We start from the raw sequence: 23,840 nt of genomic DNA on the forward strand, positions 1-23,840 counted from the left end.
AGAAGAGAGCTCGTGAAAAAGTTTCTTACGCCCTGGTAGAAAAGGAGAGAGAAGATTAGGCGAGAGAGAAAGAAGGTCTTTGGTATAGGAAGAGCAACGTTTAGTAAAGGCAATGCGTTATATAGGGAGAGTAAGCTTTTTAGGTTAGGGAGAGATAAACACTATTTTTCAAAGTATCCCAAAATTAAACATTAGTCCCTCCCTAAAACTATGTTCGATCAAAACTCAAAAGAAAAACCCTTGAAACCTGTTTGACCAAAAGTGATAGAAATCACTGAATCTGTTTATTTGGATCAAAGCGAGACAGAAATAGAGATGGAAACCCTAACCCTAGAGGACTAACATAACACTCATCTGCATAGAAGGATTCATACCTCTTGTTATTGTTTGATTTCTCCATAGATTTTTAGGGTTTTAACATTGATTACAGTAACTTTGGAAGATTTCAAGTATGAATATGGCAATGAAGAATACAAACAAGGAAATGGTGAAAATTTTTATCCGAACCCACTGAAAAGTTCAACAAATTTCATCCAGAGTGGATGAAAAACAGACAAATTTCAACCAGAGCAGATGAAAAAACAGACAAATTTCAACTAGAGCGGATGAAAAAACAGACAAATTCCAGCCGAGCCGGCCGAAATTTGTTGTTTTTTTCATTCGACCCAACCAAAAATCCTTTACTGGAACGAAAATGACCTAAAACCCAAAATATGTTTGTTCAACCATAGGGGAAGAAAAGAAAAAGATTTTTCTTTACCTGAGACATATTATCTTCATTATATATGTCTTCGTTAAATCAATGCCCTCGTTTAAGTCGATGTCTTCGTTTAAGTCAAAGGACTCTTCTTTCTTGATGTAGGTTGCCTCCTTCTTCATTAATGGTGGTTCCTCTTCCGTGAGATCTTGAAGCATCATTAAAAGTTTGTAAACGAAGACGATAAACTTATGTATTTTGCAAGCTTTTTAATGCTAATGGTGATGTTGATAGAAGTGTTTGGTATTAGAGTTGGGTTGTTTATGCGAGACAAAACTATAAATGATTTTTTTTTATTAAAAAACTATAAATGAATTGAATATTAGATTTATTATTAATTTTTATTCAAGTCCTTCTATGTTAACATTATTTATCGAATGATCCTTATAACGCTCTATTTAAACTAATTTGGTAAAGGAAGAACAAATACATAAAGTGACCTTTCTAACGCACTGCGGATACCGATATCGCTTTTCCTATACCACAGACCAAAACCAATGACTCGGTGTTTCAAACACTCCTTTGTTTATACGGTAACAGGATATAAACCCAAATAAGAAACTTGGGGCTCTTAAGCCTCGCTCAAGAAAAAAAAAGGATTGCTAACTCTGTAGGCTCTGCATAACCGTTTATACCTGGAGAGAGAAAGAGAGTTCAAGATTTAGTTTTCCGGCGAAGGGATTCCCTTGGACGGATTTTCCTCTTTTATACCTTCCTTTTTCGTTTCTTTCCCTCTTTCTCTCTTTAATTGTTGATTAGATCTGGCTGTGGCGGTGGATTGAGCAGCGATGTTGGGCTTCAGATTTGGTGGTGTTTTAGTGGCAGTGATGATGGGGTTTGGATATGGTGGTGGAGTGTTCTGCTTTAATGACATGATCTAGTTGTTGGGTGTGATTAGAGGTGGTGTTGGTGTCTAGATCTGGTGGTGTGCTAAGTGGTGTTTCGTGGCAGTTTCTGTTTGTCGGTGGTGGTGTGGAGAAGTGAAAGAATACAAATGTGCTTTAATGTTGATGGCAGTGTAGTTATAGTTCAGTGGTGGTGTGGTGGTTGTAGCGTGGGGAATTGGATACAAGAAGGTTTTAATAGTGGTGGGGGCGGGTTCTGTTGTGTTTGTGTGGACGGTGGTGTTTTAGCGATAGTGGTTTGTTCTAGTGGAGGGTTCGGTGGTGGTGGTGGTGTTTAGTGATGGTGTTGGGTGTTGGTGCTTAGTGATGGTGTTGGTGTTGGTGTTGTGGTGGAGAAGAAGTTGAGGGTTATGGTGGTGATGGTGGGTTCTGTGGGGTGTTTTAAGTGGTGTGTTACATGGCGGTGGTGGTGTTGCGGAGCAAGGGAGAAGAGAGAGTTCTATATACTTAGTACAATAAATTGGCGGTTCTTCAGTGTCGGCGGCGAATTTCCTGGTAATGGCGGCGGTGGCTCAATCGGCTGGAGTAGTTTAGTCTTAGTTTTTTTTTTTTTGTGATCTTTATGGTCTTTTCATATTTGATCTTTAGGATCTTTCATTTTTCATCTTTCTTCTTTTCGTCCGTGTCTAGTCAATTTCTCTCACTTCATGAGGTACTTTAAATTCGAAGTTTTGAGAATTTACTTATGTAACTCTCATGTTGCTGACTGAGAGGAATAATCAATTATATTCATGTAAATCTGTTCACTTCATGAGGTACTTTAAATTCGAAGTTTTGAGAATTTACTTATGTAACTCTCATGTTGCTGACTGAGAGGAATAATCAATTATATTCATGTAAATCTGTGATTGTATCACTTATGAATGAAATATTGTCGGCGTGGTTTCGAAAAAAAGAAAAAGAAACTTGGGGTCGGCGAGTTCCAAGTCCATCTTCTATATTTTTGTATATTCAATTTCTATCCTTAACAACTCTTAACAAAAAAAAAAAAAAAAAAAGGTTCTATCCTTTACAAAAAAAAATATTCAAGTTCTATGCTTCTGTGTGTAGTTACTATTTATAGAAGATTGAGTCGTCACTACAAAAGCTAAACAAGACACTAGTACAAGTGTAGAACCAGACAAGTTACCTCTGGCTCTGAGAATAACCATTGAACTCTCAAAACCCTAACTTCAAGAAGGTCAAACACTCCGTGGGTAACTAAAAATGACAGGTGATCATGAAGATACAAAAATTCATCAATTTTTTTGTATAGGAACAGCTGATACAAAACTGGAGGAACTTCTTTTCCTTTCAAATTCAGTTCAATCCAATATTCATAGATTCTCCAAAAACAACAACCCTTCATTCAAAGTAGGTGAAATCTCCCTTTCTTCCCCTTATCTCTTATGACTTCATTCTGTTTATTGAGTTATCTTTTTATGTTCATTTATGTTCTGATCTTAATATAAGTATATTGAAAGAGAAACATTAACTCAAACCTAGAATTGTCTATCTTCTATCATATCAGAACCTATAGTTTAATTTCACCACAGAAAGTACTACAAGATTTCTACTGTTCTGATCTTAATAGATAGACAGATTTTGACTTGTTTTTGTAGATTACTTGTAGTTGGTTCTTACAAATTTGGTATTCATGTCCAAATTGTTAGGTAAAAGTGACAATTGTGGATGTTTCAGCTAATCAAAAAGAAATTGAAACACCCAAAGTTTCTTCATTTATAACAAGGAAAGAAGTTCTATCTCATTATCATGGGATTGAGCAAAAACAACCCTTAATTATTCTTCCCCGTGAAAGAAGCGAAGCAATTGCTATTATGAGTAAATCACTAGAATGTTTACTCAAGAAAGTTCATGACGATCAACTTCTTGCCGGTGTAATTGGTCTTGGAGGTAGCGGGGGGACGTCTTTGATATCATCTGCTTTGAGATCTCTTCCGTTAGGACTTCCTAAGCTTATTGTATCTACTGTTGCTAGTGGGCTGACAGGTCCTTATATCGGGACATCGGATTTGATATTGTTGCCTTCCGTTGTAGATATTTGTGGGATTAATAGCGTAAGTAAGGTTGTGTTGTCTAATGCTGGAGCTTCTGCTGCTGGAATGGTGGTCGGAAGAATTTTCAAAATGGAAGATTCTTGTAAGACGATTAAAAAACCCATTGTTGGAATAACTATGTTTGGTGTGACGACACCATGCGTAAGTGCTGTTAAAGAAGAACTGGAGAAACATGGTTACGAAACACTTGTGTTTCATGCCACAGGGGTTGGTGGCAGAGCTATGGAGGGTTTGGTTAGAGGAGGATTCATACAGGTAAATGTTCATTTAACCCATATTACTTTTTCACTGATTCATATTTGTGGGAGTGTAAAGCATTAGTACAAAATGGTAAACAATGACCAACAAAATCTTGTAGTTAGCTACTCAAATCTGATAAACTTTACAAATTAGATGGGTATAATATGTCTGAAGTACCCAAAGCTGGAAGGCCGGGGTTTAAGATCTGAAATGTGTTAGTATCAGAGCGGGTAAATGGTTTTCTTTTCTGTTTTTAGTGCAACACGCGGATTTCCTAGGAGGTCAGCCTTGAATTAGGGAGGGGGGGAGATGGTCTAACTACTCTTAATACCTTATGCGTTAAAACCGAACTGACATGGGTAAAAAATTCCTAGATATCAATTATTAAATTTTGTTTTTCTATTGTTGAGTTTCTGCGTGTCGGATGGGGTTCCACACGGTTTTTTATACCATTTATGAGTGAACATCATTCACATAACCTGTTTTGGTTTGTTAGGCTGTTTTGGACATCACTACGTCAGAAGTTGCAGATTATGTAGTCGGAGGAGTTATGCCCTGTGACAGTTCCCGCTTTGATGCGGTCATAGAGATGGGAGTCCCCTTGGTTTTAAGCATAGGTGCCTTAGATATGGTGAACTTTGGAGCTAAGCAAACTATACCCTCCGTTTTTCAAGATAGAAACATCCATGTGCATAATGAACAGGTAAATATAATCCATTGAATTTTGATCATTATTGTATGCTTACTTGATATAAAAAAAGAAACATTGCCCATCAGTTGCCTGGTTTACAAGGACTAGATGGCCCAAGATAGATTGTTTATTAGATCTTTTTTCTGATACCCAACCTCCGAATAATGTTTTAAAGACTTTTATTTTTGAGTTGTTAGACAACACAAAAAATATAAGTACTTTGTATACAAACTATATTTAGTTTTTACATATTGATATCATTTTCCTTAAAAATTAAGTACTTTACGCCTTTTACGCCGCCTCGCCTTGTGAGGGCAAACCTCCTTGAGGCGAAAAGAAGTATTTTGAAACATTGCCTCCGAAAATTCTGAATTTTCTTTGCTTCCACAGGTGGCATGGCATTTCATCTTCCATTTTGGAGATTATAAGAATTACTCCCTTCAATAGCCTAATTTATTATGTCAATCCCTGCAGGTTTCACTCGTGAGAACCACGATAGATGAAAACAAGAAATTTGCTGCTTTTATAGCAGACAAACTGAACAAATCATCATCAAAGATATGTATCTGCCTACCAGAGAAAGGTATATCTACCCTGGACGCGCCAGGGATGCCCTTTTATGACCGTGAAGCTACTGGTACTCTTATAGATGAGCTAGAGAGACTGGTTGTAACTACTGAATATCGGCAGGTACCATAATTTACTTCTAGTTATATATATTATTAATTCTATCCATTTTCAGAGCATTCTCTAGGTGACCTCCATTTACTTTCTCGAACATGACACCTCTATTTTTAATAGGTGAAGCGCTATCCTTATCATATTAATGATGTTGAATTTGCAAATGCATTGGTTAACTGTTTCTTGGAGATCAGTGGCGGAAATCTCAAAAATGCCAGCCCGCAACAAGACAATATTCTTAAAGCTGGTGAAGATCTTGAAGCGAAATCCGTTTCTAAGGAGAATATTCCGGGGCATGGAACCATTTTTACCATTCCGGAAGATTTTCCCGATGCCAGACCAGGTTATACTTTGTTATTGATGGTTTATGGTCTGACTTATACTTCATCGTGTTTTTCTTAATCCATTTATATTATCTATTGATTCGATCTAGATAGAGCCAGTCGAGCTATGTGACACCATAGTTGTATGAAGACTATATAATCCAAAATCTGTACTAGAATGTCATTGTTGATCTTCTTAACAGAAACTTTGCTGAGAACCCGAACAGTATTGGAACGACTGAAAGATCAAATAAATAAAGGAAGACCCATAGTAGGAGCTGGTGCAGGAACAGGCATATCTGCGAAATTCGAGGAAGTTGGTGGTGTGGATCTGATAATCGTGTACAATTCGGGTCGCTTCCGGATGGCAGGAAGAGGTTCTTTGGCAGGTTTATTGCCCTTTGCAGATGCAAACGCAGTGGTTCTTGACATGGCAAATGAAGTATTACCTGTGAGTATTAACTACCACATTTAAGTAAGTTTGTTTTCTTGATCATGTTTATGCCTAGTCGTTGTGTTTCAATTTAGACAGAGCTTGAAGGCGAACTTATGTAAGTCCTCACTGGTAGACGCAACAAATGCATTCTCCTGGCTAATTACTGTTCAGTTTTCTAAAAATTTCTTATGATTGAGGACTGAAGCACAAAAACTTTCTAGGTGGTGAAGGAAGTACCAGTTCTTGCTGGAGTTTGTGCAACTGATCCATTTCGTCGAATGGACTACTTCCTTAAACATCTGGATTCAATTGGGTTTGTTGGGGTGCAGAACTTCCCAACTGTCGGACTCTTCGATGGAAATTTCAGGCAAAATCTAGAAGAGACGGGAATGGGATATGGGTAACTAAGAAATCTTGTAGTTTCTTTTATGTTAACCTGATAGATGGTTGACTATGTCCTCTACGACTCGAAGGGAAATTTGCATGACAATGCCATCATTACTTCTTCCCCTGACTGGGCTTTTTGTTGATTGACTGAACCTGGAGTTCTTTTACAATCGTATCTGCAGTACAAGTTTCACTCGTTTTCATTTCTGATCTACTATTCAGTCTCTTTTCTTCTTCCGTATTGTAAACTGAGGAAACTTCCGTACTTTTCTTTGTTAGCTTGGAGGTCGAAATGATTAGGAAAGCTCATAATATGGGACTTTTGACAACCCCATATGCTTTCAACGAAGATGAAGCCACTGCCATGGCGAAAGCTGGAGCGGATATTATCGTAGCTCATATGGGTCTTACTACTGCAGGATCGATAGGTGCGAAAACATCGATGTCATTGGAGGACAGTGTTTATTGTGTACAAGGAATCGCAGATGCAGCTTTCACGATCAATCCCAATGTTATAATCCTCTGCCATGGAGGTACCCCTCATCTTCCTCTCCTCTATCCGACACAACTTCCAGTATCAATCAGGTCTAGCTAGCCTTTCCAGGCGAAGGTTGTGCTGTGTCGGACCGGGCCAGGCTTGATTGACACCTGTAGAAACTGCAGTCGCTTAACTAGTAATAACTTTGATGGTTTATGGGGTAAATCAACATATTATGGCTTAAATGTTCTCTTAAATTAGGTATACTCAGCTCTTTTTCTGTTTATCTATTTTATGAATCGATCTTCAATCTTGGGTGGGTTTGCAATTTGCAGGTCCAATATCAGGCCCAAAAGAAGCAGAGTATGTACTAAAAAGAACAAAGAGAGTTCATGGTTTCTATGGTGCATCAAGCTTAGAGAGACTTCCAGTTGAACAAGCTATTACTAATACTGTCAAAGAATACAAATCAATTTCCCTCAACTCATAGATTCAATAAATGTAATGTTAACGGGAATCCCTGCTGTCAACTGGATGTAGTCATCGACATCGGTATGTCTAAAAATGTTCACTAATATATATGGATCAATTTATGTAATATTCCATGAGTTTTTGGATACTCATATTGGCAATGCTTGATCAATTTATGTAAAATGATGGTTTAGTTGCCTTCTCTGTTTATCCTTTTGTACCAATACGTATGAAGTGAACTTTTTTTTTTTTGTTTTTTCTAGCAACTTTTATTCGATGAGTTTTATGTTCTTTTTGGTACATCAATCTTGACTAAATCCTCATTGTTAACTGCACGATGATTTGATTGGAGAGATAAATTGAAACTCAATCTTCTGGACCTATTTTCAAATATCTTAATTTGGACTTATCTTGATCTTCGGATCTCATTTCGCGATCCATCACTTGTTACGTACGTAACTTAATACCCCCACACAAGTGAGAACTGCTTGTATGTACAGTAATGTGACGTCTCAACTCTTATCGATAAGGTTACAAAAGCTCATTTAAAAGACCTCAGACATTGGTGACGACACGCGATCCTCAAGGTTAGGATATTTTATTTTATTTCAGTGTGGAAACACTGTGAAAAAACTAAAATACCTCTAGTCCTATTAGATGATTGAGTCAATGCTTATAACTTATAGGGACGTCAATGCTTATTACTTATAGATGATTGAGTCATCAGTACAAAAACTAAACAGGACATTATTAGTAGAACCAGACAACTATCTACTTTTGAGAATACTCATTGAACTCCAAAAACCCTAACTTCAAGTCAAACACTCTGTTGGGTAACTAAAAATGGCAGATGATCATGAAGGTACAAAAATTCATCAATTTTTTTGTATTGGGACAGCTGATACAAAACTGGAAGAGCTTCTTTTCCTTTCCAATTCAGTTCAATCCAATATTCATAGATTCTCCAACAACTCTTCATTTAAAGTAGGTCAAATCTCCTTTTCTTCCCCTTACCTCTTATGACTTCATTCTGTTTATTGAGTAATCTTTTTATGTTCATGTCTGTTCTGATCTTAATACATATACATATATATAGAAAGAGAAACATTAATTTGAACCTAGAATTATCTATCTTGTATCATATCAAAAGCTATAGTTTAATTTCACTACAAAAAGTTATACAATATTTCTACTGTTCTGATCTTAATAGATAGACAGATTTTGACTTGTTTTTGTAAATTATTTGTAGTTTGTTCTTACAAATTTGGATATTCATGTGCAAAATGTTAGGTAAAAGTGACAATTGTGGATGTTTCAGCTAATCAAAAGGAAATTGAAACACCCAAAGTTTCTTCATTTATAACAAGGAAACAAGTTCTATCTCATTATCATGGGATTGAGCAGAAACAACCCTTAAATATTCTTCCCAGCGAAAGAAGCGAAGCAATTGCAATTATGAGCAAATCACTTGAATGTTTCCTCAAGAAAGTTCTTGATGATCAACTTCTTGCTGGTGTAATTGGTCTTGGAGGTACCGGGGGGACGTCTTTAATATCATCTGCTTTGAGATCTCTTCCGTTGGGAATTCCTAAGCTTATTGTATCTACTGTTGCTAGTGGACAGACAGGTCCTTATATCGGGATATCGGATTTGATATTGTTGCCGTCCGTTGTTGATATTTGTGGGATTAATAGCATAAGTAAGGTTGTGTTGTCTAATGCTGGAGCTTCTGCTGCTGGAATGGTGGTCGGGAGAAGTTTCGAAATTGAAGATTCTTGTACGACAGTTAAAAAACCCACTGTTGGAATAACAATGTGTGGTGTGACGATGCCATGCGTAAATGCTGTTAAAGAAAGACTGGAGAAACATGGTTATGAAACACTTGTGTTTCATGCTACAGGGGTTGGTGGCAGGGCTATGGAGGATTTGGTTAGAGGAGGACTCATACAGGTATATGTTCATTTAACCCATATTACTTTTTCCCTATTCATATTTGTGGGAGAGTTGAGTATAAATTGGTAACAAAGACCAAAAGAATCTTGTATCATATGTCTGAAGTACAAAGCAGGATGGCTGGGGTCTGAGATCTGAAATGTGTTAGTATCGGAGAGGGTTCTAGACGGTTGTAGATAGATACCATTTATGAGTGAAAATCATTCACATAAGCTGTTTTTATTTTGTTAGGCTGTTTTGGACATCACAACCCAAGAAGTTGCTGATTATGTAGTCGGAGGAGTTATGCCATGTGACGGTTCCCGCTTTGATGCGGCCATAGAGATGGAAGTCCCCGTGGTTTTAAGCATAGGTGCCTTAGATTTGGTGTCCTTTGGAACTAAGCAAACGATACCCTCCACTTTTCAAGATAGACACATCCATGTGCACAATGAACAGGTAAATGTAACTACTGAATTTTGATCTTCCATTTTGGAGATTAGATAAGAATTGCTCCCTTCAATAGCCTAATTTATTATGTCAATCCCCTGCAGATTTCACTAATGAGAACCACGATAGATGAAAACAAGAAATTTGCTGCTTTTATAGCAGACAAACTGAACAAATCATCATCGGAGATATGTATCTGCCTACCAGAGAAGGGTATATCTTCTCTGGACGCGCCAGGGATGCCCTTTTATGACAGTGAAGCTACTGGTACTCTTATAGATGAGCTAGAAAGACTGGTCGTAACTACTGAATATCTTCAGGTACCATAAGCTGCTTCTAATTATATATTTTCAGAGCTTTCTCTAGGTTACCTTCATTTACTTTCTCTAACATGACACTTTATTTTAATAGGTGAAGCGCTATTCTTATCATATTAATGATGTTGAATTTGCAAACGCATTGGTTAACTGTTTCTTGGAGATCAGTGGCGGAAATCTCAAAAATGCCAGCAACTCGTAGAATACAAATCAATTACCCTCAACTCATAGATCCAATAAATGTATTTTCAACTGGATATAGGCATCGACCTCGGTATGTATATGTTGTACAAAAATATCGGTATGTATAATAATGTTCACTAATATATATATGGATCAATTTCTTTAATATTGTACAGAGTTTTTGGATTGTCATATTGGCAATGCTTGATCCTCTGAGTGCTTGTAAAATGATGGTTTCTTTGTCTTCCCTGTTCATCCTTTTGTATAAATAAGAATGGGACTTAAGCTTTTATGTTTATTCCATGAATTTTATGTTCTTTTTGGTCCATGGATCTTGACTAAATCCTCCTACATTTAATTTTTCAAATGAAGGGGAGAAGAAAAGGATAAAGGTGGCATTTATTAGAATAACTCAAAGTTGGTGTTGGGTGGTCAAGGGGTTTTTTAATTCAGTGCTTATCCCGCCCCGAAAAGTTGTATCAATCAAATGTAACGAAATTTTAATTGAGTGCTTCTAGAGTCGCCTCATAGTATTGTTTTGGCGCTATCCCGAAACATGTGACCCTACTTTTTCATATTTATTATTGTTATATTCTGAATACCCTAATTTTTTTTATATTATTTTCTTCTGTTTATGTTTTTTTAAATCAGTCATTATTTTTTTGACTGACATATATTTTAATTTTTTTTTGTTTTGTTTTTTCTTAAATTAGATATTTTTGTCCCTGTTATTTTTTCTTTTAAATAGGTTACTTTATTTCCAAGAAACACTATATTTTAAATTTTGGAAAGATTTCTAGATGAAGTACAATGTTTGTCCTTTCTAGTGGCCACACTCAATGTTATTCGCACTCACGGCTCGGACCCATTTTCACTATCACACACTCAATTCTCATACGCCTCTGGTTTAGATGTTCCGCCTTGGATACTCTCATCTTATCGATGAAAAACTGACCAACACATTATAGAGGCAGTTCTCACTTTTTCATAGGTGAGACTTTTATGTTTGGATGTCGGTACTGATCCTAAAGAGGGAAAACCGAGAGTGAAGCTACCGACTCTATGTGAACTAAATCGCGAGACGCCTCCTATTTTATTTTGTGCTCATCAGTACTTATCAAGTTGAGGGTAAATGAAAGTAATGTGAACTTCTTTATTCAAAATACAAAAGTATATATTATCAAAAACTTTTCATTCATATTTATTTGTCAATTGTAGAACAATTACTTGCATAGATTACTTTGATCATATATAAAAAAAGAAATCAGAAAAATGTCTAAATTTGTTGTTGATGAGCACTCGATTAATACGGCTCACGGTTTTGAAAGACTTAGCCATCACGTTACACGGTTTCTCCAACTTCCAAACACTTTCCCGGTCTCCGAAAACTTGAGAAGATTTATGAACATTGGGCTGCTTGGTTTTCATCAATAGGTGGTTCATTCGTAGATGGACTTGAAGACCACACATGCACGTTGAAAGATACCACATTTTGTTTACAAACGGGTTATTACACTCACTTAAAGAAGTTCTAGAGCTTTCATGTGGATAAACTTATTGACATTCTCATCTGAATATTCTTCACCAACAATACAGTTGAAGTCTGAAGAACTCACTGGAGAAAACTCTTAGAGAAGTGAGAATTTTACATGATTTAGGAACATCGAAAAACAAGCCGTGGGTACTCACCGCCAAGGGGGGAAGCAACATGTTGATACAGTTATTAACCAACCAATAAAACTCGCCGATGAGTTCTACAACATATCAGTGTGTAGTTCATCAATATATTCTCTAATCTGTCGAAAGCTTCAGGTCGATGTGCCTTATCTACCTGTCGGACTGATATTCCCCATAGATTACCTTTATGAAAATTTTCATTTTCCAACTGAAACACCACTTTCATAGGAAATTTTTTTAAAACAAAGACCGTCGAATGCTTCAATACCTTTTGAGTGGGTGAGACTTTTTTTGGAAGATCTGAATTACAAGCTAGAGTGGTGAACCTTCTCTATTTATCATTTTGTTTAGATCAAAATAAGAATTTGAACTTATTTTTTCCATGATTTTCGCTATTAAAATACCAATGCAAAAAAGACATGGAATACTATGATAGAGTAGTAAAAATGAACAAACAAGTTCTGACTTAACTAGATGATGCTACTAATTTGATCTCTGAGTTCCTCTGATGTTTTTCCAAAAAGAAAAAAATAAGTTCCTCTTGGAGCATAGGTTTTGATTCTCAAAAAAACCTCAAGTAACAGGAAGATGATCAATGTAAGAACAAGAATTACCAATTCTTTCTTCAAAATGATTAGACTGCCATTTTCATTTCTATCTTCTGATGGGGCTCATAATCCATTAGTTTGAAATCAGTCACCGAAAATGTATTTATATCTTTCTTCTCAGTATTGATCTTCAAAGTCTGCATCAAAGAGCAATAAGAAAACAATAAATGACTCAGAAGTGGAGAACAAAATAGATAATTCATTTTTTTTTTTGTTTTGAATATTGACTACAATGGTCATTACAAAGGCATTGATACATCGATACGATGTGATAAGCACGATAACTGCCGAATTGCTACTGGCCTAAAGCCAGACGAATTAAATGGCCTACAAAAACTACTTTATGTATACCCAAGTTCAATATTCCTGGATTTGCTCTTCCATGGGATGGAACCTGGGACCTCCGCGTTGCGAAGTAGATGCACTTACCAAGTGGGCTACCAGTTGTTGGCAATAGATAACTCATTTGAAACGCCGAAAACACTGATATGTAGCAGATTTTGGATTGAAAATCAAAATATTTTTCTCTCTTCACTTACAGGAAAAGGTCTAGGAAGTTTCTGAAGTTGCTTCTGCAGAGGCTTCACGTGATTTCTGTAAACATGAGCATCGCCGATAACATGGATGAAATCACCCGGAACAAGATCTGCGAACAAGTGAAAAAGAAATTTGATCAATTTCTGTAAACATACCACTCATTTATACTAATTTGCCTTAGTTGGATTCTCAGATGCTTAGATACTCATGTTTGATAGTCGGACACTCTTATAACTCTTATAAGTATAAGACACAGTCGCGGTCAAATATTAAAGAGTTTCTGCCGGGAGGTCTGAACCAGCCGGCCGACCTAAAGTTGGTTGCAAACTAGCACACTATTTCCTAGTGTCGATTCTTACCACAAACATGAGCTATCATGCATGTTAAGAGAGAGTAGGATGCGATATTGAACGGCACACCAAGACCCATATCAGCAGATCGCTGATACATTTGGCACGATAGTTCCCCATTGGCTACATAAAACTGCATAAATAAAAAAAACAATAATCAAAGGATTAGAGATGTAGGACATGAATAAATGAATAAACTAAAGCGAGAATAGAAAAATAACCATTCTGTTACTAACTTGTGCAAACATGTGACAAGGTGGAAGTGCCATCAAATTTAGATCTGATGGATTCCAAGCCGAGAGAATAATTCGCCTATCATCGGGTTTGTTCTTTATCTTGTCAATTACATCTAACAACTGATCAAATCCTTGCCCCTTGTAATCAGCATGCATATTAGTATATCTGCAAGAAATAGTCCTCTGAGTATTTATCTAACTAGAGATTGAACACTAAAAATCTGAACTTCCTTCAGTATAAGGAACTCTCACTAACTTGGCACCAAAGTGTCTCCACTGGAATCCATATACAGGTCCTAAATCCCCCTCTTCTCTATCTGTCAAACCAATGCTGAAACCGGAAAAGAGAAAGAGACATTAGCTTGATCATAGGATGGTGTATATGCGGGATTGGTCAAGGAAGTTGCCTGTCAAGGTAGTCTCGGGATGCATTTCCATCCCATATGTGAATCCCTTTTTCCTGTAGAACCTGTTGTTTGAACAATTGAAAACTTAAACTTCTCCACAACACAGCAAATAGGTCAATGCCCCAAAACTCAAAATACTAGTCCAGCCACTGAGAAAACTTATAGGCAATTTGGTATTAAATTTCAACTTCGGCCTATACTTTATTCGGCTTAGAAACAAAAATATTTCGTAGATATATGTTGGCCAGTGTAGAAATAATTACAAACGTATAAAAAATGAGGGAATCATTAAGCAGCTGATAAAAACATGTCAAGATTATTAAACAGTAAATAGGCACAAAAGGTATGTTACTTTACTCTCAACAAAGGAATAAAATTTCGATTTCGGTGGAAATTTCAGTCAGACCCGATACAAAAGGTATGGAAACGTTCCATAGAAATATTTCGGTTAGTGTGGAAATCTTACAAATCCATGGAAATGATAGAAATACGATACAATTGTATATAACAAGATTATTAAACCATAATGAAGCATAAAAATGATGTATATAACAGATTAACAAAATCCATTAGTTTGAGGGGTATTAAAAATTACACAGTTACGCCCGTGAGTAAATTGAGCAACTTCTTGGAAATATCACTCAAAAGATAACATTTTTACTGATAATAGTTAACAAACTTCGTAAGTTTGAGAAGGTATCGTCGATTAGACAATTATATCGGGGGTCTTACAAAATTAAAATCAATTTGGGCAGTTTTGTGAGGGGGGCAAATCATTCAAATAGTTTTAAAAACATTCAGAACATAACATAAAAATCAAGAGATATCTATGAGAAATGAAGAAGAAAATGAAGATGAAAAAGTTGAAAGAATAAATAAGTTTTTAGTTTTTGTTTCTCAGGATTTTGCTAGATTTCCATTATGTCAGTGAAAATTTAGAATTTCCAACAATTTCGGTCGAAATTTCCATCATGTCGGTGGAAATTATGCAGGAAAATAGGTGTAAGTGTGATTTCGTGCACCTAATCTAAATTTAGGAAACGTTTCGCGAAATTTCGGTGAAATTTAACACATTCGTTGCTCTCAACAACTTACGGACGGTACTAAAGAAAATTAGCAGCATTTTTCGGTGATGTAAAATGGTAGAAGCTGATATCCCACTTTTTCTTAATCGTAATAATCTTCTAACACATTTCAAGTTAGTTTACCTTTGCATTTGTTGAACCACTGATGAACCACAAAAGTTCTTCAACCACACCTCGCCAGAATACTTTCTGTGCAACCAAAAGAAAACCTAATATGACTTTCCGTCAAGAAACCAAGAAACGAAACTATCTGATTCTGACATATTATCTTCAGGGATGGCTATCTCAAACAGAAAAAAAGTTGGATATATGAAAACGGAAAACTAAAATCATCATGGAAAAGTATGTTGTTGGTCGAATCAGACCTCATATGCCAATAAACAGATAATTAGAAGATATGTAACAAATGACGATACCTTAGTTGTAAGCAGCGGAAAATATTTGCGAAGATTATACCGCATCTTTGGTGGGAATGGGCAAGAAAGCAGACATTAAATTAGTATATTGAGCAGGCATTATATACCAAGAAAAACAATAACTTACATTAAATATTTATATAGGAAACTTGGAGAAGCCAACAAGTGCAGTACTTCCTGCATACAGTAGTACCTGACAACCAAATTTTGATAGGGTTCCAGTGCCTGTCCTATCATCTTTTGTGATACCATTTGAAATGATTTCCTGAACTAATCTGAGATAAATATACTCTTCATGTCTGTCGAAAATCACTTTGGGCAGAAATGAGAACTCAGTCCTGGACTGTTTGGAATCTGAACTATTATCAAGTGTCACCCCATTGTTAATAACTGACCCCTCCACAGAACTTCTCACCCGAACATATGTCATAAAAGAATGCCGAATATGGTTCTCTACCCGTGGGAAAGACGAATACCACGGCTTGTATAGCTGAGAATCGATCGGGGGCATGAAGGTGTCGCATTCAATATCTTCCTCAATCTCTGTGATATGGATGGCATCACAGCCAGGCGCGTTAAGAACTTCCCTGCAGTAAAGATCATCAGTATCCATCTTAACAGCAAAAGCCAAAAAGACACTACATAAACTAGATCAATTGCAACAAATGCTCACCTAAATACCTGGCCGCCTCCAATAACAAACACTTTCTCGACTAATAGAGAATAGGGAGAAGCTGCTAACGATTTCAAAGCTGAATCAATGCTTCCAGAGACTAAAATATTTTCTTCAGTTGCGATGTTAGGACTTGCCGAGTGTGTGAGTACGACATTGAGACGACCAGGTAAGGGTCGAAATTTCAGAGGGATACTCTCCCACGTCTTTCTACCCATAATCACTGCATTCTTTTTTGTAGGGTCTGATGTAACAGTGGTGACTTCCTTGAAAAACTTGAGGTCGGACGGCAATTTCCAGGGCAAATTGCCATCCTTCCCTATACCCATATTTCTAGTTGCTGCCACCACAACTTCGTAAGTCCTCTGAGGATTAGATTGTATATTTGCATTCCCATTAGAAGGATCCATGACAATTTCACCTGCCATAGCAGAAAATCTAAGACAAGACTTGTACTTTGTGAGGGCGTCCAAAGCTCCGAATCGTCGTGAAGATAATGATTTGAAACACACTCCAGGCAAGCTTCCCTTTTCAAAGTGGTGACGAGCTGCTAATATGGGTAGAAATCGGATTACTCTACTGCACCAAGAAAGTGACAGAAGAATGTTAATGTCAAGTGTCAACCATTACTTATCGAAAAAACATATTTACTGTCGGTGCTACCAAAGGGAAGGAATTGAAAGATCAATTAGACAAGATTCAAAGAAATTATTACCAGAACATTAAATGTCAGACAGACAGGATCTAAAGAATCTCAACAAAATCTTGCATACTCTGAAGCAAAATGTACCTGATTTCAAGTCATCAAAATCATACCACCTGCTTAAAATTAAATTGTCTGTGGTTATTATCACGCAGCATTAACCTTTCTTGTCTTAAGTGAAGAAAAAAAAATGGACAGAACAAGAAAATTAGGGTTCAATACTTTCATTCCAATTACGAACGGAAGGAAAACACCCATGCCATTATTAATCTCATCAAATTTTACCAAAAAAAAAACTTCATAACTTTATGAAGTTAGAAACAAAATTTCCTACATAGATACAAGTGATCAAATATTAAAAAAAAAAAAAAATTTATTTTTTTAGAGTTGTATCACATAAAACAGAATAAGATTAGCATTAACGATCTAACAAAACCTAACAAGTAAATAGAACTGATTAATAACCTAATGAAATGAATGTTAAATCTTTTGATTCCAAATTCAAAGACATAGAAACAAATGGGAGTAACCGACCTTAATCGAAACTCTCTTGGATTAATCAGACAAGTAAGACTTCTTTTCTCCTCTGAATGTATGTAATATCTTCTTCTCCCAACTTAACTCTTCCCCAATTCCGCCAACGTTTATATTCCCCGGCAAATTCTTTTTTTTTTTTTTTTTTTTTTTTTTTTTTCTTTTTTTTTTGTTGAATGAAAGACAAAACAAAAACACTACATATTAAGATCCCACTTCAAGTTGTCGAGTGAGTGCCACGTTCTGGTAATCCTGTGTTTCCTTCCCCACTTCCCAAGAGCGTCGGCCAGGCCATTCGTTTTCCTCGGACTGTACTGAAATTGGATTTGCTCGAAATGGTTCATGCGAGCTCTGATCTGTTCGATGTTATGTATTGATTGCCAGTTGATAGCTATGTTTCTGTCCTGAATATTCCTTATCAGATTGTTGTTGTCGCTTTCAATTATGTGGGTAAGATGGAGCTCTTCCGCCCATATGATAGCTTTCAGGATAGCGATGCTTTCACATTCTTCCGCCGTCTGTCCCCTGATGCTAGCTACTCTGGCCATCCTGAAATCACCGTTTGCATCATGGATGATGTTTCCGATACCTGCCGGGGCAGTGTTGGTTTCCCCGGCAAATTCTTAACACTAGGGGAGTAAATTTTGTACTGGGCTGACCAAAAGGGCATAATAAAATTGGTTTATTCCTATTTAACCTCCAAGAGAGCGGTATATTTTATCACTGACTATACTTCTTTTATTTTCTTTCCCGGGATTGTAAAGATAGAAAGAGAATCATGGAAGAGAGAGAGAGAGAGAGAGAGAGAGAGAGAAATAAAATGAAGAGGAAATAAAAAGTTTACTTAAAATAAAAAGTTTACTTACTCAAATGTTAAGAAGGGATTAACAACATAAACAGCCGTACGACAATTTAGAAAAAATTGTAGTCTTGTCAGGAAAATATTTAAGAAATTGAATTACTATTACATGTTAAATTCTCTAAGGCTTCCCAATCGAAAACAAATCTTGAAAAAGCTGTTTTTGACTCATTGTTGTGCCTGCCTCCTTTAGTCCTTTGACCATCGGAATTATGTCTTTAGTGGTACAAGTGCAACCTTTATCCTTGTAAATTATGTCATTTCTTTCGTGCCATATGATGGGGATCAAACCTGAGTCTCCATTCCCCTCTATCGCAGCTCGAGTCTATTCCATTGAGTTAGCTGTTCCATTATATTCTGCCTTAATGCCCCATCTTATATGGATGGACTATTTGGATCCTCAGTATCACAATTGGTAACCTCTTGCACTAGTAAGACGACAATAGTCCCTTAACTCAAACAATACTGTGTGAATTGAATTGACCATAATCAGCCTGATTTAGCCGTTTAAGTAGGAAGTCAAAAGTTACTAAAATAAAGCAGACAAACATTCTAAAAATCTTACTAAAGACAACCTAGATTTCGATTAGATTTCATACAAAACATAACAAGCACCACCTTATGCAAATTAAACATAAACTTGGGGAAGCATTAAGAGAATGTAAGTCTCAAAATCAGCTAACTTGGTTTAGTTGAAGACATTTACCACTTTAGTACCTTGAAAATTTAACAAACTTAATCTTCTAAATGAAAAGGGAAAATTTGATCAGAGACCCTCAAAAAACCTTAAATGATCTTCAAATGTCTCCCCCTGTCTGATTTTCACTATAGACCCATCTTCATCCACCTGAAAGAACATTCCAAACAAACTAAATTTCCAAATGGTACTTCAATAGTTTAAATGGGGATCATGGGGCATATGAATCAATTAAGTTGGGTCAAAATATTGAAATCTTGATATAAATTTAAGGTATGGTTGAGCCTTAAGGTGTCAATAGTTTCTTCTTTCACTGTTCATGATAAATTTTTGAATGAAAATAGTTTCTATTAAACCAATTTTGTTTCATAATTTTCACAATTGCACACACAATCTGAAAAAAAAAAAAGGAAAATTACATACCCAGTATTCAGGTGGTCGCATCTTAAGATTGTATGTTGATGCCATGCTCATGCAATAAGCTCCGGCATCATGAACAACCAAACCAGCTCCCTGAGAAATGAGAAATTTAGCAACCAAAACAGAAGATATGGAAATCATCATACGTGAGAGACAGAGAGAGTATTATCTAGCTTCACCTTAGCTGGAGTTGGAAGGTCTCTGTTCTTGCCTAAGAAATCGGCCGACTCGCAGACAGGGCCCACCACATCAAAGGTTGAAACTTCAGCGTCAGAGGGTGAAGGAGAAACCAGCTCAATGTGCTACAGCGAAATGCCGACATTTTTAAAGTTATTCACGGCTATGCTTTAAAAGTCCCCGCCTAGGCATCGCCTGGGCCCCGATCACACGCTAGTCCCCATGTGGCCGCTCGACTAGGGTCAAAAGTTCTAGTCCTTTTAGAGAACCGAGTAATCCGGCGCCTGAAGCCGACTAGCCGACTCGGCTAGGCCCCGAGTTACTCGTTTATGGGCCGAGTAGTTTTTTTTTTAAGAAACGAGATTTTCCTAGATCTAGGTTTTAAGGGTCCCTTCATTTCTTCAACAAGAACTAGCTCCAATCCTCCATTTCAAGTAAAGTTTCTCTCTCTATCATTATGTTTTCTTCTCTTTCTCTCTCTAACTCTCTAAGTAAATTCGACCTTGTTTATTATTTCTCTCTCCCCTCTCTCTCTCTACTCTAATTGTTTCTACATTTCATTTTTATTTCTTTCTCTAAGTAAGTTCTAACTTCTAACTGGATGAAATTAGTTGATTTATTTTATAGTTTTGGTTTTCTAATGTACAAAACATGTTTATAATTGATATAATTTGAGTTTATGGACTGATTTTGCTCTCTAACTTCCATAATTAGTTGATTTTATTTATAATTTTATATTTCTAATGTATAAACCATGTTTATAATTGTAATAATTTATACATAATATAATAATATATGTAATTATATATATACATATATATGTATATATATTTTAAGTTTAACCGATGAAATCCGACTGGTCCCGTTGTCATCCCGCCTGGTAGCTAGACCCGGGTCAACCGACTAGTCCCGTTTTCCGACTTTTCGAGCATAGATTCACGGCCAGAACATTAATGGATCATGGGGAGAGAGAGAGAGAGAGAGAGAGAGAGAGAGAGAGAGAGACTAGCTAATGAGATTCTTCGATAACTTACCTGATACGCATCGTAAAGGCTAGGCCTGATAAGCTCAGCCATGCTGCCATCAATCACAATGAAATTTTTTGTTCCATTTGTTTTGACCCCAGTAACTCGATTAACAAGGCAGCAAGTGTTGGCAATCAGTGATCTCCCAGGTTCAATTATGAGATTAACACCTCGAGAAACAACCAACTCCCGAACCTATAATAAACATCATATTAAGTGCAAAAACTACAATCCTAGTTGTCTATCTATAATTCATAGCAGAATTACAAAATAAATTTCAAAAAACAGAACCACTGGTAATCTGAAACCTCATCTATTTATCATGAAATATTAGTTTCGTATCCATATTTTAGTTCGAGAGAAACAAAACAATGTAAAACAAGAATTAGTGAGCTTACAGTGTTAATGAGATCCATGGGCGAAGGAAGGACAGCACCAGTATGGTAATAATCTATTCCAAGACCACCTCCAATGTTTAAGTAATTGATTTCAAATCCTTCAGCTCGTATCTGGTCAATATAGTCCACCATAAGAACAGCAGCATCTCTGAATATATCTACCTGCAAAGAGGAAAAAGCGGAGCAATTGTAACCAAAGAATATGCGATCTCTGAAATAGAGACATCAATGATGATGGAAAAGACAAAATAAAGCAAATATTGCCAGCAAAGCCGAACGTGCTACTTAGTTTCCAATCCAATATAACTTTTGGTGATTACATTGGGCCACAGTCAGCTCAACCATGATAACAAAGAGATTTTTGAATTGATGATCAATTGAAATCGACGGGAAGAAAAGGATGTGTTGGATGATTCAAGAAGGGTCAACCAACAAATCTGATTCTCACTGTTTTAAAAGGCGATTTTAAGAATTCGGACAGTTTACTTTGTAAGGCGACACATAGTCTCGGGGCAGCACTAAGTACGAAATTAAGCCTCAATTCCAGTTACAAGACTTACTGGACTCTTTCTTGGGTTGCCTTATTGCTCTTAATAGATCACTGGGTTAAAAACACCGAGCGCGTATAAATACAAGCAAGAATCAACAAGCGAGAGAGAGAAGCAATAATGAGGCATTAGCATGAACTGATAAGTGACCAAACAGAATTAAGGTTAGCCTTGAGGAGTAAGCATCAGAAGCCATTTAAAACATAGGCTTCTCATAATTTGTGTTTCGAAACAAGAAAATTGACAATGCTAAAGTGATAACGGGGGAGAAAAGATAAAATCAACGAGAAGACGTAAACGTACCTTGGTAATGGTTGATCCAAGATGACAATGGGCTCCGACTAGCTTTAGCTCTTTAGGATGAGCCTTCACTTCATCTAGAAACCATTGAAGCTTCTCATTTCTAATACCAAATTTGGAGTTTTTGTTTCCAGTGGCAACATAAGGATGGACCTAAATGTGGTTAATACACAATATAAGTATGTAAATATTTAAACAAGAACAAAACTAGAAGATCTTAAGAAATATTTACCCGTCAAACTAAATAGTAACCACCTCTGGTTTTTGTTTGGAAAAGGAATGATTGTATTAAAAGGGCCATTGGAAGAGAATGGTTGCTATTCACATATGGAAAATGTCCCAATTCAACCAACCGCTTTTCTTTAATAAATTATGCAAAAAAAATTGTCTTTTTACATTTTTCCTATTCCCAATTGACATCATTAATTCACTATCATAGCAATTATAACATCTTTTCCGTTATAATATATTGACTATTAAATAACCTTTTCCTTGATGAAGGAGTGTTAGAACGACTGTCTTTTACATACCGTGATTGTTTTGCCAGTGTTCCACATTTTTCCGTCAGAGTGGAAACAGCCATAAACAACAATTTAACAGTCTTCCAGGCAATGGTATTTCGTACTAAAGTCAATATCTACTAAATTTTATACATACGATGACAGAAGTAATCAATTTAATGTTTAACAAGAGTTTCATCGGACTGAAAGTTTATGTGAGGTATAATATTATGAAATGATTTTATACCTGTGGATCTACATCTGGATTGATTCGAAGTAAAACGTTAACCTTCTTCCCAGCAATTCTAGAAGCGGCAACAATGTTTTCCAAATCGAATTCACTATCCACATTAACAAAAACACCTTCCTTTGCAGCAAGAACCAGGTCCTCTAAAAGCTTACCATTTCCATTAAAGATACACCTGAAAAACAAGTTTAGAACTGAAATCAAACAGATTTTTATGTTGAATATGTTCAATTAACCCAAAACCAGATCAAATTAGTTAAAGAATATGCAATTTCAGATTAAACAGGACAAATTCATGAATATATCTCTGAAATCATCAACTACAAAGTCAATTACCTGGTGATTACTATATATCAAATTGCACCCAAACCCAGAAAAAAGTTGTGAACTTGCATATGTTAACTGAACTTTTTCATGATAATGACTAGGAAATTCGTGACTTAACTCAGTAAATTGGGTTTTTTCCTGTATCAATAAACTAGGGATTTTTAGGGTTTTACCTGGTGGGATCAAATCCAGCTTTAAGTGCCAATCTCAATTCATTCCCACTAACAAGAACAGCTCCACAACCCAATTTCCTCAAATGCTCAAGAATTTTCAAGTTATTATTAGCTTTAATGGCGTACCCAATAATCGACTGTAATCCTTCTAAAGCTTCCTTATAAGCTTCAACATTTCTCGTAATTTGGGGTTTACTATACAGATAAAACGGTCTTTTCTCAACCGAATCTAAAACATCTTCAACTTTTCGACCTTCACAGTACAAAAACCCATCATCAGATTTACTGAAACAATGCTTGAAGTTCTTCGTTGAAGTCGCAGCAGGTGTGGATGTTTCAGATAGGACTGCCCTTAGTTTGAGAGTTTGAAATGAGGTTTTGAAATTGAGATTAGGTTTAGAAATCAAGGGTTTTGATGGGTATTTTAGGGATTGAAGGAAGGATGGAGAGTGAGATAGTGATTGGCCAGTCGCCGCCATTTTTGCTCAGATAGGGAAGAAGAAATGAGGAGATCGCTCTGTTAAAGGGTAGGTGAGACAGTTGACGGATGATGAAGGTATTTTAGTTAAAGTTGGAGGGTGTATAGGTGAACTTGATTTTGCAAGGGTTTATCAATCTAGGGTTTACCGTTTACA

General features: G+C 36.4%; 4 protein-coding genes across 6 annotated transcripts; 2 read left to right on the forward strand and 2 right to left on the reverse strand.

The window, feature by feature from the left end:
• Nucleotides 1–2,549: 2,549 nt before the first annotated feature.
• Nucleotides 2,550–7,683, forward strand: LOC147551650 (toMV susceptible protein tm-1(GCR26)-like). Its single transcript, XM_086671475.1, has 9 exons — nucleotides 2,550–3,015; nucleotides 3,315–3,974; nucleotides 4,456–4,662; nucleotides 5,125–5,340; nucleotides 5,452–5,674; nucleotides 5,858–6,105; nucleotides 6,312–6,490; nucleotides 6,757–7,010; nucleotides 7,291–7,683. The coding sequence occupies exons 1-9, from the start codon at nucleotides 2,869–2,871 to the stop codon at nucleotides 7,443–7,445; spliced, it is 2,289 nt and encodes a 762-aa protein (XP_086527601.1). The 5' UTR covers nucleotides 2,550–2,868; the 3' UTR covers nucleotides 7,446–7,683.
• A 305-nt stretch (nucleotides 7,684–7,988) lies between these two features.
• LOC147551651 (toMV susceptible protein tm-1(GCR26)-like) lies at nucleotides 7,989–10,606 on the forward strand. The gene is made up of 5 exons (XM_086671476.1): nucleotides 7,989–8,410; nucleotides 8,717–9,376; nucleotides 9,611–9,817; nucleotides 9,913–10,128; nucleotides 10,220–10,606. Exons 1-5 carry the CDS (start codon nucleotides 8,270–8,272, stop codon nucleotides 10,325–10,327), a joined length of 1,332 nt encoding a protein of 443 aa, XP_086527602.1. The 5' UTR covers nucleotides 7,989–8,269; the 3' UTR covers nucleotides 10,328–10,606.
• An 880-nt stretch (nucleotides 10,607–11,486) lies between these two features.
• Nucleotides 11,487–18,173, reverse strand: LOC147551652 (putative bifunctional dihydrofolate reductase-thymidylate synthase). Of its 3 annotated transcripts, none has more exons than XM_086669383.1 (13): nucleotides 18,152–18,173; nucleotides 17,535–17,663; nucleotides 17,013–17,087; nucleotides 16,298–16,876; nucleotides 15,818–16,211; nucleotides 15,625–15,669; nucleotides 15,332–15,397; nucleotides 14,124–14,185; nucleotides 13,973–14,047; nucleotides 13,717–13,882; nucleotides 13,490–13,613; nucleotides 13,133–13,239; nucleotides 11,487–12,730 (listed from the first exon to the last, which is right to left on the reverse strand). In XM_086669383.1, the coding sequence occupies exons 3-13, from the start codon at nucleotides 17,018–17,020 to the stop codon at nucleotides 12,620–12,622; spliced, it is 1,737 nt and encodes a 578-aa protein (XP_086525509.1). In that variant the 5' UTR covers nucleotides 17,021–17,087; nucleotides 17,535–17,663; nucleotides 18,152–18,173; the 3' UTR covers nucleotides 11,487–12,619. The 3 variants fall into 3 exon arrangements, with proteins under 3 accessions (XP_086525509.1, XP_086525508.1, XP_086525510.1); XM_086669382.1 differs by having other exon boundaries at nucleotides 17,013–17,116; XM_086669384.1 differs by lacking the exons at nucleotides 17,535–17,663; nucleotides 18,152–18,173 and adding an exon at nucleotides 17,223–17,322.
• A 775-nt stretch (nucleotides 18,174–18,948) lies between these two features.
• On the reverse strand, nucleotides 18,949–23,743 carry LOC147551653 (diaminopimelate decarboxylase 2, chloroplastic-like). Its single transcript, XM_086671960.1, has 8 exons — nucleotides 23,206–23,743; nucleotides 22,706–22,880; nucleotides 21,962–22,111; nucleotides 21,111–21,272; nucleotides 20,722–20,907; nucleotides 19,690–19,812; nucleotides 19,514–19,603; nucleotides 18,949–19,240 (listed from the first exon to the last, which is right to left on the reverse strand). The coding sequence occupies exons 1-8, from the start codon at nucleotides 23,682–23,684 to the stop codon at nucleotides 19,160–19,162; spliced, it is 1,446 nt and encodes a 481-aa protein (XP_086528086.1). The 5' UTR covers nucleotides 23,685–23,743; the 3' UTR covers nucleotides 18,949–19,159.
• Nucleotides 23,744–23,840: the final 97 nt, after the last annotated feature.

The sequence above is a fragment of the Eschscholzia californica genome, unplaced genomic scaffold (assembly GCF_041429995.1).
Source record: "Eschscholzia californica isolate CP2 unplaced genomic scaffold, dmEscCali1.0.p SCAF_3, whole genome shotgun sequence".
Taxonomy (NCBI): domain Eukaryota; kingdom Viridiplantae; phylum Streptophyta; class Magnoliopsida; order Ranunculales; family Papaveraceae; genus Eschscholzia; species Eschscholzia californica.

What these genes read in the sequence shown, in the direction of transcription:
- LOC147551650 (XM_086671475.1), top strand. Translation starts at nt 2,869, where the DNA reads ATGACAGGTGATCATGAAGATACAAAAATTCATCAATTTTTTTGTATA. An exon ending in TTTTCCCGATGCCAGACCAG is followed by an intron (nt 5,675 to 5,857) that starts GTTATACTTTGT and finishes TCTTCTTAACAG; the next exon opens with AAACTTTGCTGAGAACCCGA. An exon ending in TATAATCCTCTGCCATGGAG is followed by an intron (nt 7,011 to 7,290) that starts GTACCCCTCATC and finishes TGCAATTTGCAG; the next exon opens with GTCCAATATCAGGCCCAAAA.
- LOC147551651 (XM_086671476.1), top strand. Translation starts at nt 8,270, where the DNA reads ATGGCAGATGATCATGAAGGTACAAAAATTCATCAATTTTTTTGTATT. An exon ending in CCAACAACTCTTCATTTAAA is followed by an intron (nt 8,411 to 8,716) that starts GTAGGTCAAATC and finishes GCAAAATGTTAG; the next exon opens with GTAAAAGTGACAATTGTGGA. An exon ending in TTAGAGGAGGACTCATACAG is followed by an intron (nt 9,377 to 9,610) that starts GTATATGTTCAT and finishes TTATTTTGTTAG; the next exon opens with GCTGTTTTGGACATCACAAC.
- LOC147551652 (XM_086669383.1), bottom strand. An exon ending in GGAGGCGGCCAGGTATTTAG is followed by an intron (nt 16,212 to 16,297) that starts GTGAGCATTTGT and finishes TCTTTACTGCAG; the next exon opens with GGAAGTTCTTAACGCGCCTG. An exon ending in AACTTCCTAGACCTTTTCCT is followed by an intron (nt 12,731 to 13,132) that starts GTAAGTGAAGAG and finishes TCTTTGATGCAG; the next exon opens with ACTTTGAAGATCAATACTGA.
- LOC147551653 (XM_086671960.1), bottom strand. Translation starts at nt 23,684, where the DNA reads ATGGCGGCGACTGGCCAATCACTATCTCACTCTCCATCCTTCCTTCAA. An exon ending in GCTGGATTTGATCCCACCAG is followed by an intron (nt 22,881 to 23,205) that starts GTAAAACCCTAA and finishes CTTGTTTTTCAG; the next exon opens with GTGTATCTTTAATGGAAATG. An exon ending in ACCTTCCAACTCCAGCTAAG is followed by an intron (nt 19,604 to 19,689) that starts GTGAAGCTAGAT and finishes CTCATTTCTCAG; the next exon opens with GGAGCTGGTTTGGTTGTTCA.